Source organism: Amphiprion ocellaris, chromosome 4 (assembly GCF_022539595.1).
Source record: "Amphiprion ocellaris isolate individual 3 ecotype Okinawa chromosome 4, ASM2253959v1, whole genome shotgun sequence".
NCBI lineage: Eukaryota > Metazoa > Chordata > Actinopteri > Pomacentridae > Amphiprion > Amphiprion ocellaris.
In genome coordinates, this window is record NC_072769.1 from 31,166,506 (window position 1) to 31,181,278 (window position 14,773).

Consider the following 14,773-nt stretch of genomic DNA (forward strand, 5'->3'; position numbering starts at 1 on the left):
AGCATACCGATGACAATATCAGATCACAGATGGAGACTTCAGGGGTTTTCATAGCCAACAAATCTAAGGACCCAAGTCCATCAGCTTGTGGAGCTGGTCTTTCAATATCAGTATGCAGAATTTATATCCTGCTCATACCTGTGTACTAAAATTACTCCAATATTACAACTTGCTATTGTCCAGCATAGATGAGCTTTGTTGTAGGTGAGCTGTTTTACTCAAACTATAACACGCGGGGAAGGGTGAATAGAGAAAGAGGCAGGGAGTTTATAGATCTGCACATTCTAAAGGAGGCAACTGTGCAAAGTTACATCTAAATCATTTTAAGGCAGGAATGGATCATTTCCAAGAAAAAAAAACAAAACAAAACATCTGAAGTGTGTAAGTTTGATACACATAGATTACTTTTTAGAAGTTTAATAACTGACCAAAGAGGGTTTAATTATTGTTTATATATTGTTTTCGTTTTTAAGTAAACATAATGTGTATATGTGTGTACCTTAGCAGCTTTAGCATTTCGTATAGTGATGAGCTGCTGAGCGATGACAGACAACACTTCAATGTCGATTCGGTTAAATTCATCAAAACAACACCAAGCTCCTGACTGAGCAAGACCACTGAAGAATCGCCCCATCATCTGTAAGAGAATAATGTGACTGATTAAAAGAGACTGAAAAAATAACAACCATGCTGTATTTAATATAATGTAATATCTGTAATTCCACTATTACTTTCACTATCCAAAATTAAAAAGAGACTATGTTATGCTTGTTTCATTTAGCGATTGTTGGAGACAGGCCTAGCAAGCAAACACATTGTGTATGTTTGAAGCTGCAGGAGGCATCAGTAAATTTCAATATAAATGCATGTATACATTCATACATTTAGCAATGTACAGTTTTAATTTTTTTGATAACAGTATCATACATACTGTTATATGTGGGTATGCCACAGATGAGCAGATATGAAAAAAGAATTTTCACATGAAACGAGACAGTTGTGATTCCAGCCTTCCTAAATTAAGGCCTTATCCAACTCTAATACACTTCAGTTGTCTTTTAGCAATAACCAGCTACAGCTGACAGAGACAAAGGCTTACAAGCGATCTTGTTGGTATGGTATACCTACACTGATTCCAGCCTCACTGTGCTGCTGGACAAAGCACTGTTCAGCTTTAAAACTAAATGTACAGTGTGTTCCCAGGTTAAAGGTCCAATCTAGTGTCGGGGCTTATAAAATACTGATAAGTTGTTATATTCATTATGGGTTATTATTTATAAATGACATACGAGCATTTTGTGTTTATCAGCACGATAATAAATGAAGACTGGCTAAAGAAAAGAAATTGTAAACAAGGAGAAAGTATTACCCCATTACTGTGGGCATAATAGCAAGTCGGAATCCTGTTTTAAATTTTGATGAGGTCTTCTCTTTAGATAGATTACATTTCTGAATGGGTCTTTAATACATTGATAATGTAATAAATGCACATGGAAATAATGCATGGTTTTAGTTAAGTATGAAACCTAATTAGATGGTTGCATTCCACATCTGTACACATTATCAGCGCTTTAACTGGCACAAGGCATAGGACTTTACTGCTTTTGCAATAGTGCCATCTAATGGCATCACCGAGCAGATACATTTGAAACAGGAAACCTTTTTAGAGGTACTGTAAACAGAGCAAGCACATGCTGTGGAAGATATCTGGGGAAAAAAATAGACAAAAAAAACAAAACCAGAAAACATAGAACAAAAAAAAGTAATATTCAGATGTCGGATACGGATGTACACAATATCTCATTGCTGACCTTGTAGTCAAGTCCATCTGAGCAGTTGAAGACTACACACTGGATGGCCAAGGCCTTTGCCAAATCCTTGGTGGTCTCAGTTTTGCCCGTCCCTGCTGGCCCAGCTGGAGCACCTCCCAAGTCCAGCTGAAGAGCTCCCATCAGACACAAGTAGCAACGATCCTGAACATTACAGCATACAAAGAAATGTAGGAAAGGGGAGCAGAATGCATGTATCTCCAACAATGAAAAAACAACAGATAAATACGCTCCATTCTTTGTTTCTGTGTCACAGTCTAATTTGTGGTTACTACATGATAGATGTTGATATATGTTGGTTTAAGAGCAATCTAAATGAAACAACAGGGTTTAAGAACATCTGCCAAAATGGAAGCTTGTCTAACTGAAAATTGAAGAAAAAAATTATCCAGTTTGATTTCAGCAACACTGAATTTAAAAACAAAAATGATTCAGTGTTACTTATGAGGTATACTAGAGTTTGATCAGGCTATGGAAGGTATTGGTAGGTAATAGTCCACACAGTATGTACACAGACAATTAGTTATGTTTTTATGTCTTAAGGCTCTGTGATTCAGCGCACTTAATATGAAATAAAATTATGGACACAGCATTAAAATGACCCAAAGCATACCGAATCGGACAGACATGGTTCTGGTATAGCTTTACTATGTGTGGCTTACAATCAAACTGACACACTGGCATTTATTACGATTTCACTGCTGGCCAAAGCAACGAAATTAATTCAGACATATACAGAAGCATTCTGTGTGCCCATCTTTAGCCAAACACATTGAAACTCACCAGATGACATTTCATCATTCAGTAAGTAGGACAACAGTCTTTAACATTCAGCCAAAGCAACCAAAGAGCTACTTGGGTGAAGAGGTGGAATATCCTTGACTGATGAAGTCAATTATTTGATTTCAATCTGGCTGAGCTGCAGGCCAGACTACAGTTAGAGACCCCACATCAAGCAAGAGTATCTTGTGAAGTCTATTGGTCAAACACTTCAGGCGTCCATCGACTGCAAATAATTTTCTGCTATGATGACATTATCATTAATATTATATAACACTATTACATGATGATTTTATTTGACTTTATTTGACTTTATTGGACATTGTGTTAAAAGGGCTATATCCCACACTTTTAATGAAGCACAGAGCAAGAAGGGTAAAAATGCGTAACTGTCTAAATACTAATAATATGAACTGTATGTCTGTGCACATGCAATATTTTGTTCTGCGTTACCGTGAGTGGTGTGATAACCAGCCTAGGACAGGCTCCCAGGTATTCATAGCCATAAATGTAAGTGGAGAGAGCCATTGTGGCTACACAGTTGTCCAGGTCCACATCCCAGTAGTAGCGCAGCTGTCTCTGCCATTCAAAGTTGGACTTGTTGTCCACCTGAAAAGGAAGGGTGGTTCTCAGATACAAACTGTTTTTTGATTACACACTTCCTATACTCTACTGTACCTACAATCCAAGAACAAACAAAAATATTGCTGCTCAATGGTATAGCACTAACACTGTACTACTATACCTTTTGCCGGACTAGATCTGTAACAATGTCTCTGGCATGGACGTCAATGGTGATGAGGGCAGTGATGATATTACGATGTAAAGCAGTGAGCTGTCCACGTACGCACGCGGCCAAGGCATTCAGCCTCTGAAATGCACACAAAAACAGCCACACAAGCATTCTTAAGTTATAAAGTTGAAATTATAATAGAAAAATAAGTCCAGTCTTGTTTGTCAAATTGATTTTTTCACAATGACATAACAAGAAAGCAGTATGAAGATTAGTAGTGTGGTTACATCAAAGTTAGTGAGTTCAAATTCTTGCAAGGCAGCAAAGTGGTCATGGTCCCCCTCCAGACAGGCATCCATGTCCCTGCACCACATCATCTGAGAGATGGTCAGCACTACCTGGTGGACACATATACAAACTGATGATATTGAATATCACCTGAAAATAATAAACAAAGTAAATAAATAGCAAAATCTATCAACACTTTAGATATCTCCAATAAATGAGAGTTGATTTACTCCTGAGTCCCGAGTGTGAACAACCAGAGAACAATAATAGTTGTCAAAGTTAGAAGTATAACAGACTTGTAAAACTGCAATTAACCGGTAACTGTGCAATGACATTGTGACACGTAACCACGAAAAGCCATTACAGGTAACTCTACAGAAGGCAGACGGTTAACCTTACTATAAATCTTGTTTTTGAGTGTGTGTGTGTGCGTGTGTGTGTGTGCGTGTGTGTGCGTGTGCGTGTGTGTGTGTGTGTGTGTGTGCGTGTGCGTGCGTGTGCGTGCGTGTGCGTGCACGTGCGTGCGTGCGCGCGCGCGTGCGTGCGTGCGTGCGTGCGTGCGTGCGTGCGTGTGTGTGTGTGCGTGTGTGCGTGCGTGTGTGTGTGTGTGTGTGTGCACCTGTGATGGATGTCCAGCCACCACCCATTCCTCCCTTGACTTGACCTGGTAGTCTGCTATGGCGGCCTTGCTGAGGGATCGCAGTGAGGAGAACATAGCCTCCTCCACCTTACAAAGCCAATCTTCCACATTGCCTTGTGCTTTCAGGCCTTTAGTCAAACGTACCTACATGCACAGAAGATCAAGATCAGGTCCAGCTAAATTTATAATTACATTTGTTTTGTCTTTTTTTTAATACAAGTTCAATGTGAATCATCTGTGTCAGTTTTGAGCGCATTTCGCAGGCAAAATTGTCACTGCACTCGAATACAACTAGCCAGCAACAACTGTATAATTTACAAGCGAGGAGAGATTGGACTGAGTCTCTGAGTGAAAAGAAAATCAGTACTGACGACAGGTTGAAACCACAGAGTGTCAGGATGGGATTAGCTGCTAGCAGTCAGTTTTCAAGTGTTTGTGAGATACCAACACATTCACAAATGTGCAGTTTCAAAACAAGTTTCCACAACTGCACTACAAATTTCACTCTCATCGTCTGAAGTAAAAACCAAAACTTGCCATTTTCGCTTTATGCCTAAATTTCTGTTTGTGAAAGTTTTTGCATTTAAAGCGTCACATATAATTGTGAAAACCCTAACTATTGCAATGTAAAAATTCTCTCTGTAGCTAGACTGCAAGAGAGACCATCTCTTAATACAAATGAAAGTTTATTTTTGCCTTCAAGTTACACTGGGTACTTTACAGCAACCAGAAGCTAACTCGGTGGTCCAATCTAAGCAATATAGGCTGCCACATTGATGATTAAGGAAGTATAAGAGTATCTTTGTTCCTTCTCATTCTCTCCACCTATTAGCAAGGGCTGGAACAAGAGAATAACACCAAAGTAAAGCACAGCCACAGAAAATAATGACCAAATGTGTTAAGACCACTCAAACCTGACCTTCTCTCCCTCAGGGGAGACCATATTCAGGATGTCTTTGCTGTATATGGTCTCCTGTTCTCCAGCATACACCATCCCTGTGGCACCAGGAGATTGTGCAGGCAGCAAAGCAAACTCCAGTCTTGTAATAGCATCAAAACACTTCCTGAGGTGGGGCTGCACTGCCTGAGGGTTTCGTGTCTGAGCCAAGATTTTTAGCAGCTCGTCATTGGATAAGAAGTAAAATCTGCAAGTCAAGAGATAAAAAACAAATATCAGAGTTTTCACTGCACATCAGCCATAGAACTCACTGAGAGAGAATTAGAGTAACTGGAAAACCTCAGTGGCAGGGATGGCAGAGCAGTGTATGTATATGTATACTTTATATACATATGCAAATAAATCTAAGAAACAAATAATGTATGGGCAGTACCGAGGAAAGATGACTCTCTTGGATTCCAGGTAAGCTTCCAGACACTTCTGTATCTCATCCAAAAGAGCGTTGTTGTTTTGAAAAGTCACTAATAGATCTGTGTGGAATGAAATGACAGGGTTGTTTGCAGTATAACAATGTGTTTACCCATGATCATGTAATTCTGATCACATACGCAATTTTAGCTTTAACATGCCGTACTGCCTGTTTTTCTATGCATGCTGCATGGTCACCTACCAGGCTGTGTGGCTGCTTTAAGGGCATTGGGCATCTTAATGACCTTTGTCATGATATCTTTCCAGGACTTGTCCACTTTAACAAACATCTTGGACTCAGCAGGCAGCTGCCTCTTGATGTCTGGGGCCAAGAAGATACTCTCTAGGTACAGCCAGTTCCTTTGGCATGTAAGCCACTCCTCCTGAAAAAGAGAGTAGAAAGGAGAAATGGAAATGAATGAAAGAGAGGGGGGTGGAAGATGATTGGAACAACGTGAGTAGAAGGACAGGTTAAAAAAAACAAGGGAAATTCATAAGACAAATAGCTGTAGCCTTGTATACAGCACTGCTAGTTATTCCGTGCAATAACTGAAATTCACTCAATCAAACTGACAAAGCATATTTTTGCAAGTATTTTGTTTCTTGTTTGTGGCCACTAGGGAGTGCTGGTGTGTAACATTTAAAGACAAAAATCAAGTCACTTCTGCATTTACTGAGGCAGGCAAGCCTTTACAATCTTGAGAGGAATCATTTGGAACCAAACAAAAGATCACTTTGCTTTTTCTTTTAAGCCTTTACCAGTGTTTGGTTAAAGAGGTTCAGCTGATTCAGCAATTTGTCCACCCTGAGCTTAATAGGAGCTACATAGCATGAAGATGCCACCGTGCCCACATTGATAATGCTGTCATCCAGGAGCACCTTCACAATAAACAAACACAGAAAGAAAAACAAACACAGTTAGGAACTGTGAAACAGTACTGTTCTTTACAAATAACTGTGTGAGTGATGCTTTTTACTACCTGGATATCATCTGTTCCTCCCAAGATGAAGGCTTCTTTGGAGGCACCATGAGACAGCACAGTGAACTCTGTGGTCCTCCACACATCCTCCACCTGCCGTGAGGACAATTGTTAAACAGCATGGGCTCAGTGCCTTCAAATTCTTAAATATCCGTTATGCATTTGTGTATTCTCCTATAATCGCGAAGAAAAGTAGTGGTTGTAACAAATGTTTACAAAGTGATTCACAGTGACTTAATCTATGACTAGAATGAATGTGGCACAATGGGAAAAAAATCATAAATTCGACTCAAAGAAACAGCCTGGCATTTTTGGAAATACACTTATTCACTTTCTTGTTAGTTCAATGAGAAGATCAATACCACTGTGATGTCTGACAATGCAGCTTAGCTTCATATAAAAACTGCAAGCAGGAGGTAATGACTAAACTGGCTCTGTCTGAGACAAAAATAATAATAAATGAATCACTGATCTGCACCTCCACAGCTCAAACATTTAACGTGTTACATATTTTCCATTAGTCTGTTAAGCCAGGCGAACCATCTCTTTGCTGTAGTATCATATTTAACAGGTAATCTGGGTAATTCTCAAGTCTTATGTCATCAACTCAGTATAGGCAGGAGCAAAATGGCATGATTATGATGATGACAAGCAAATCATATTCAACAGAGAGGAATGTAAATTTCACTTCTACTGCAGTATCGTTTATAGGTATAGATGGAGATATAACATCTGTAAACATGCTTATATGTAGTTCACATACCTTTGAAATAATGATCTCCACTGATGCCTCTCCTGAAGCCTGTCCTGAAACCTAAAAGTCAATGTTATGTTAGATGAGGGTTTTGTGATCTTGGTGTGACTAATGATGAATTTCATTTTGGATTTTAGTTCCCCAGGAACAGAGACCTGAGGAATTTGCTACTTGAAAAAAAAGTAAAAGTACGTGTCTTGTGTATGCTGTCTGTTGAATTAAGTTAGGTTTTTAATGAAGAAACTTTTATTTCATACAAAATTTGTATTAAATGCATGTTATATAAACTGAACATCTTATTATATTTTTTGAATCATTTGTAATATCTTAGCTGTAGCTACAGTATAGTGTCTTACATCTCCACAAGAACTTAGTAGAGAACATTTCAATCAATCAACCTTTAACAAGTTTTTGTATTTGTGTTTACCTGTGTACATCTATTATTATTCAAAATACAAAAAAAAATAAAAAATACAAACAAAATGATTCAGCACAAAGTATTGGTTATCTTAGCTTGCAGCAAGAACTTAGTCAGCAGTCTCAGCCAGACAGAGCACAATAAGCTTCTAGCATCTACATTCATGTTACCTCCTGTATTTCTGTGCCATACAAGAAGACATTGAGCTCCTCCAAAGCAGCCACAGTAAGTTCCTCCACAATCAATGAGGTCCCCGCAACAGATTCCAGGGTCGTCCAATGTTCTGGTTTCATACATGGGTTACGGAGATCTGTGACCACGGGCAGCTGAAGGAAAACACGTAACTATGATTTAGATAGTCATAAAACAGTAGCTACTTGCAGTCCATCTATTTAATGTAACACTATTTCAGAGAGATGTGATAATGCTTCTGATGTCACACACTACACACAAACATGTCAGTCACTACAGAACACTTTGTCCCACCCACCCTTTGCTTCATGACGTCCACCTTATCCTTCAGGTTTGGCACGAGACTGTTAGGTGGCAGGCCCTTCTCCAGCTGATTGACTAACTTGCCATATTTGTTGATCTGCGAGCTAAACTGCTCCATGTCCAGTTGCATAAGTGTGCTCTGGGGATGGGCGAACATGGAAGGAGACAGTGGGGCTTAGAATAGAGGAGCTAATCATAAATGTCTGTATATTATACTGTATGAATCTTCAATCTCACATATAAAATACACTTGGGCACCTCACCTGCTGCCATCCATTCTGTAAGGAGTCCCATTCCTCCACAGAGTCCCACAGCAGCTGTTTTAGCCTGAAATCTGCAGTTAACTTCTCCAAGGTGTCAAACTTTGTCATTTCCAACTATAATCATTAGAAGATAAGAGAGGAGACTAGTATATATTAGATTGGTTGACTTCTTGGATGACTCTGTCTAAATGATTGTGATCCACATGTTAAGGTGAACTATTTTGAAATCTCAAAAAGCATGCAAAGAATCCCAGCACCTTGAACTTTTTCTGGTAGGAAGTGTATGTGGACGCCTGGGCCTGCAGTTCATCTATGGAAATCTGAATTTCCTCCAGCATCAGACGCACTTCAGAGGAATCTGCATGGATGTCTAAGATTTGTGGAGCCTAAACAGAGAACCATAAGTTAACAAAGTTAAAAAATGGAGCCAAGACATGTATTTCACCATACCATGAATAACAAATCTTGACTTTCTTGGTTAGACAACCGAATGTAGGATTTTGTTAAACATCAATTAACTTAGCCCTCCTAAATGCAAAAATTAATACAATTTTTACACATACCTGTGACTTATGCTCGATTTTCATGACTTCATCTTGAAGTTTTTTTATGTCCATGACCATAGAACTGCAAAACTTGTCCATGGTGGAGTCCCTCTTTCCCAATGCCTCATCAATACTGACGTGCAATGATTTAATGGATGTTTGCAATGTGGAAAACCCCGCAAGATCGTTAGCTGGCGTGGCAATCGAGTACAAGGTGATAAGATTGTACATCTTATATACTGTTTCGTGCTCCTCTTCTAGTACCAAGATCTGGTGAGATCGAGAAAGGGAACAAAAAAAAGTGTAGGAAAGAAAAAGTCAAGAGGTGAGAATAGACTGGATTGATGATGAGATACTGCAAAAATAACTTTGCTTTTATCTTTTGCTACAAACACCTATGATTTTTTTTTAAAAAATCTGCTATTAACAAGAAATGTAGATCTTACCCTCTCCTGAATCTCATCCAGGAATGTGAGAGAGGTGGCCAAATCATCTGTACTAGAGGGACAGAACTCTAGTTTTACCTGGGCTTCATAAATCGCAGCAATCATGGCATCTAGCTGCCTTTTAGCTTGCAGGGTGAGCGTGTCCTTGATGACCTGGAGCAGAGATTTTGAAAAATCATCTGCACATAACTATATATTTTTTTCATTTGACATTTCATTTAGAATTTGATTGTGCAAGAAATTATTTCCTCAAATAGATCACTCACTGGAGTGCTGTTTCTTGCTTATATTTTAATTTTAATGAGTTTAATTAAAACAAGAAAGGCCTCCTTGCACTCTTGCTTAAATCACATTTAAATGATGTTCAAAAATATTACATAATATTCATAAAACACCAGTAGTTTATTGTTTAAAAAATACAACTACTTCAATATTGGTGAAGTGTCACAGTACATTGTAATGGAACATGGTTATGCTGTATGTGAGTATGTACAGTATGTGTTAGCATATAGGTTAGTCCTGACCTCCAGACAACAGGAAGAAGAAGACACAAGCTTGTCTTTCAGCTGTGCTTTGTCCACAAGCACTAAGCCAAGATTTCTCTTCTGTTGGATACTAAAGGCCTCCTTATGCACTCTGTGATGTAACTCCAGTGACTTTTCAAAGAAGGACACATCTGTGAGACAAAGTCAACAATTATCAGTCTTAAAGGAACAAATTTGTGTTGCATAATTTACCTCTTAATTAAAACTTGTGTATTTTTGATTAATGTTCGTCAATTAAAAAAAAAAATTTTTTTTGGTTTACTTTCTTTTGTAACTCGATTTTATTGTACAATTTCTGCTTTTTAAAAATATTTCCATTATCTCTACCCACTCTTTTCTTCAGTCCCAGATGCTTCCCAGAATGAAAGTGTAATAATAAAAACAGATGTTCGGTAATAAACTCTTCATTGAAGGGAAAGTATACAGTGAATGAAAAAATAACCAAAATAATAATCCCAATAATATCTTCCATTTGTGGACATGTAGAAAAAAATAAAAAATCATGCCCAAAGCTCTTTGTGTTGTGTTAGATGTGATACAAAAACACTGTTGATGTTACTGTACATTACCATGATCCTGTTTCTGCATTGCATCCAGATCCAGACTCTCATTCTCCTTATAAGATATTCGAAAACGCTCAAACGTGTGTGAGTAAACTTTCGCTGCATCAAAAGCAAAGTGGAGGGATTCCTAAGGGAGGAAAAACAAGTCAGATCCATACACATACGGCACTTTATGAACAGAGTACAGCCTCAAATTAAAGAGAAACATTGCAAAGTAAAAACCAACCTTGATGTTTTGAATGATACTTTGAAGGTGGCCATCATTCTCAAAGATGAATTCCATGGAGGGGCCATTTTCATATTTATTTTCCAATGGCTTTATGTTAACAAACATATGCAACTATTATATCACATATTAATATCAGAAAAAAAGAGTACTATGATATTTTGGACAAATTAACAATACTAACATTTAGAATAACAAGGTTATTTTGAATACACACAAATCATTGTCACAATGAAATCATGAGTATAATTACATCTTCAATCAATTCAGACTTTGTCACAGAATCAAAAGCAGGATCTGCCGTAAGTGTCTGAACTGACATCACGATGCTCTCAAATCTCCTGATAATCTCTGCAACAGTTTCCTGTAGGGAATAACATGGAGTCCACTTCAGATTGATATTCAATGAGTATTAAATAACTTAAAAAGTAACAATTCAAAACTGTTTGGAAAACAAACCTGAAAGTCTTCCTCAGAGGGTTTATAGGTCAAAGAATTTGTGTCCAGCATCAACTCAGACATGAATACGGGATGGACACGAGGAGCTTTTGACTCAGCAGACTGATAAATATACACACACCAACGAAAACAAAAACTAAACCCAAGTCTTTGCTTGATGACTTGATTTGTTGCAGATAATAAATACAGTGGCTTTGCTGTTACCAATACCGAAACAAACTCATACCTTCTTGTCCATCTCCTTTTCAACAGGATCACTGGCATCTTCAGAGTGGTGGCTCCAGCTTTGAATAATGGCATGACTGGGCGTTTGACCTATATGCTCTTCAAATACAGCGAGCAGTTTATCCACTGCATTTACCACCAAGCTGTGCAAGGAGCTGACAACCAAATAGTCAACAAGACGAATGAAGCTGGGTAGATAAGAGACAGACACTGGGTTAATGTGATAGATGTCCCTGATTCATGAATGACGGCACAGTAAGTGGAATTCAGCCATTATTAATTTAGTTATTTACACTTGTGCTTTCTGATGGTGACATGTCAAAATTTCTTCTGTCTCTGAAATACATAGGGGGAAACACAATATGCTTGGTATACAAATGAAGAAAGAAAGCATAGAGATTGAAAAGGAAGCAACTAAAAGGAATTTACCCACCAGAAGAGGCGACTTTTACGCTCTCTGATATTTGTACATTCGAGAACAGTCATGGGGTTCACAATCAGTGAGTCCATGTCTCCACTTTCCAAGTAATGGCGACAGGCACAAATTGTCACCTCTTTAACCAGGTCTTGAAACCGCCCCAGGTTATTCAATACCTGACAATAACAAATGAGGCCAGTGAGCTTCTGACGACACTAACACATTTTGCCCAATTATTGTAAAAATGTGCCACTGCACCTCTTGCATTTGTCCAAACTGGGTGCTCTGGAATTCCTGCAGTGTGTACGTGTGCTCTTTCTCCATGAGACACAAGGACATGTCATTGATCTGGCAGCACATTTTCCTGATATCCATCAGTGCAGGACTTAGAGACTGTGTGACATACAGAAATGTCAAAAACAGCAAAATATCCAAACTATGCACAAGTATTCAAAGTTGTAAACCTCAGGTTGTTTCTGCATATTTAAAAATGTATGTGTTCCATATTCAAAATCAAGATCAGGAATACAAGACCTCAGTTTACACATCCACGTACCGGACTGACAAAACATGAACTGTTTTTTATGGACTCCTTGGCCAATCTAATCTTCCAGGCGCGAATTTTGGTGCGCCAGACATAGAAGGGTTTCCACTTTTTGTAGAGGGCAAAAAAAGGGATGCGCATAACCTTGCAGTAAATGTTGTACTCCTCTTCCCAGCGGTCATGGGTGACCATGTCATACTCGCCCTCTTGCACTGATATCACATATTCATTGTCGATGAACAAATAACTATCCTTATCGTATTCATAGAATTCATTCAGCTTGATATTCTTTAGGGAGCAAGGCCATCTGGGAAGGCTAGGGGTAGACACTTTCTGGGATAACTGAAAAGAGAGGGAGAGAAAACATTAATCTCTTTGTTCAAAAAGTGAATCCATGCCTAAAGAAGTTTTTTTTCCCAAAAGCAAGCTGACATTATCACTACAATTTAGACTGGTAAATGAATAGGGAGCATAAACATGTTTAACTTTGTTACAGTCTTGTTGGAAAAATTGTGTTCTATTGGTGCCTTTATTTTAGATTTCTGAAATATTTTCTTCATAGATATACTTTTAGCAAACCTGTCTATTGTACACTACAGATACTGTCTAATGATCTGCTCAAGACAGGATTGAAGACATAAAAAATATGCTCTGGATAATAATTTGACACTGATATGGTTAATACCCAAACATTTCATTACCTTGTTAAAAATTCTTAAATGGATATTTAAGGCTACTCCTTCATTAAATTTTCAGACAATGCAAATATTTGAAAGGTTTCATGTCAAAATATAATGTCTACTTCACTGAAAGAGCCCTCTCATATGCTTGTATACATTAAATATTGGACCAGGATTGGATTTCAAACCAGATGTCATAGATCATGTTCACAGATACAGAACTTAAAGTCAGATTTTTACAGAGTTCCTACTTTCAGCAGAAGAATTAGAAAAACAGCATCAAACTGTGATCATACATGAGTCTATACAGAAAGGGTAAAACCTCCAAAAGAAGTAACCAAGACCAATATTTTTCAGGGGAGGACATCTTTATGTAATCCTTATTCTCTTATCATACATATCTGACCTTTGTAGTAGATTCCAGAGGAGGCAGATGGACAGGCAATCTTTTGTGGTGCCTGTGCGGTTGCTCTTTTTGTTGAGGAGAAGGTAACGGAGTGTACCAGCCTGGAGAAAACATCTGCTCCCGTGCTTTTAAGTGTTCTTCACTGGGGTGTTTTCGTTTTACACGTCTCTTCAACACAGCCTGGATTTAGAGAAAGAGAACGTGTGATCTGCCAAAACACTAATATTCTTATCTATACCTGTGACAAGGTTAACATGCACTGATAGCATTGGTATTAAATTAGGTATACAGCAGAATGTATTGCTTATGGTCTCAGTTTGATCTTAGTTTACCAGGACTCACCTCTGGGTCTATGACATTTGTTGGAAGCCTTGGTAGGACAGTGGAACTCTGCAGTTCAGGGAGTTTGGACAGCCGCTCTGAGACAGTATGTCATATGGAAGTTTATTACTTTCATGTATTTAAAAAGTTGGTGATCCAAGGCTTCTACTTGAGATTTAAATTGTTAGTATTTTACATGTCTTCTTAGCTGTACCTACCTCTGCATTCACTGTCCCTGCTTTGGCCAGGGAGATTTGGCAGGGAGGTCTCACGAGATGCCGAGGCCATGGCCGTTTATCCTCAACGGCTGTGGAAAGAGGAGTAACAGTGAAGCTGCAGTCAACGAGCTGTACTATTCAGAAAATTAACTTTATGAGTTTTTTTTTCGAGGTGTCACATTTATGAACACAGATCACTGTCTTAAACATTTTAGCATAGCTTTAACAACACTACATACGGAATAAAATGCAAAAAAAAGCAAGAGTATTGACACTAAGTGAGCATAAAACACTTCATTAGCGTTAAAAGCAATTAGCATTGACTGCCTCTAAACGTGCCGATAAGTTACAGTAAAGTTTTTCAACCGTCTTGAGGAAGTATTATCTTGGAATACTGTTCAAACACGCCTACCGTCACGAACATTCAGCTTCAGACTGGTTTTCATATAGTTTATGTTGCAAACTACCTAGCTTTATATAAAGACCAATTTTGCACTATAACGCTTGCTAACAGAGAGCGGAGGTTTCGGTTACCTGGCAACAAAACTCTGTCCCGGCATGCAACGCAGCCAACCAATGGCACGTTGCTGGTGTTGTTTGTATTTCATCCAGACGGTTTTCTCATACCTAG

The 14,773-nt window shown here is 38.5% G+C and overlaps 1 protein-coding gene across 2 annotated transcripts in view; it reads right to left on the minus strand.

The window, feature by feature from the left end:
- The window catches only part of dnah6 (dynein, axonemal, heavy chain 6), a 59,741-nt gene extending 45,004 nt beyond the window's left edge, over positions 1–14,737 (minus strand). Inside the window, exons 1-31 of one of the 2 annotated variants that reach the window (XM_023286156.3) lie at positions 14,555–14,737; positions 14,143–14,231; positions 13,946–14,022; positions 13,604–13,783; positions 12,530–12,859; positions 12,232–12,366; positions 11,989–12,149; positions 11,557–11,743; positions 11,331–11,432; positions 11,125–11,235; positions 10,872–10,961; positions 10,652–10,772; positions 10,062–10,213; positions 9,538–9,690; positions 9,110–9,361; positions 8,804–8,932; positions 8,547–8,660; positions 8,279–8,422; positions 7,959–8,114; positions 7,380–7,430; positions 6,617–6,709; positions 6,396–6,515; positions 5,839–6,019; positions 5,602–5,698; positions 5,190–5,415; positions 4,250–4,414; positions 3,630–3,740; positions 3,355–3,480; positions 3,063–3,218; positions 1,812–1,973; positions 500–637 (exon numbers count right to left, since the gene is read on the minus strand). In XM_023286156.3, the coding sequence (XP_023141924.2) occupies positions 500–637; positions 1,812–1,973; positions 3,063–3,218; positions 3,355–3,480; positions 3,630–3,740; positions 4,250–4,414; positions 5,190–5,415; positions 5,602–5,698; positions 5,839–6,019; positions 6,396–6,515; positions 6,617–6,709; positions 7,380–7,430; positions 7,959–8,114; positions 8,279–8,422; positions 8,547–8,660; positions 8,804–8,932; positions 9,110–9,361; positions 9,538–9,690; positions 10,062–10,213; positions 10,652–10,772; positions 10,872–10,961; positions 11,125–11,235; positions 11,331–11,432; positions 11,557–11,743; positions 11,989–12,149; positions 12,232–12,366; positions 12,530–12,859; positions 13,604–13,783; positions 13,946–14,022; positions 14,143–14,212 (4,290 nt within the window). In that variant the 5' untranslated portion in view covers positions 14,213–14,231; positions 14,555–14,737. The remainder of the gene's footprint in view (positions 1–499; positions 638–1,811; positions 1,974–3,062; positions 3,219–3,354; positions 3,481–3,629; positions 3,741–4,249; positions 4,415–5,189; positions 5,416–5,601; positions 5,699–5,838; positions 6,020–6,395; positions 6,516–6,616; positions 6,710–7,379; positions 7,431–7,958; positions 8,115–8,278; positions 8,423–8,546; positions 8,661–8,803; positions 8,933–9,109; positions 9,362–9,537; positions 9,691–10,061; positions 10,214–10,651; positions 10,773–10,871; positions 10,962–11,124; positions 11,236–11,330; positions 11,433–11,556; positions 11,744–11,988; positions 12,150–12,231; positions 12,367–12,529; positions 12,860–13,603; positions 13,784–13,945; positions 14,023–14,142; positions 14,232–14,554) is intronic. The other variant, XM_055010200.1, reaches the window with a different exon arrangement.
- Between the last annotated feature and the right edge of the window lie 36 nt (positions 14,738–14,773).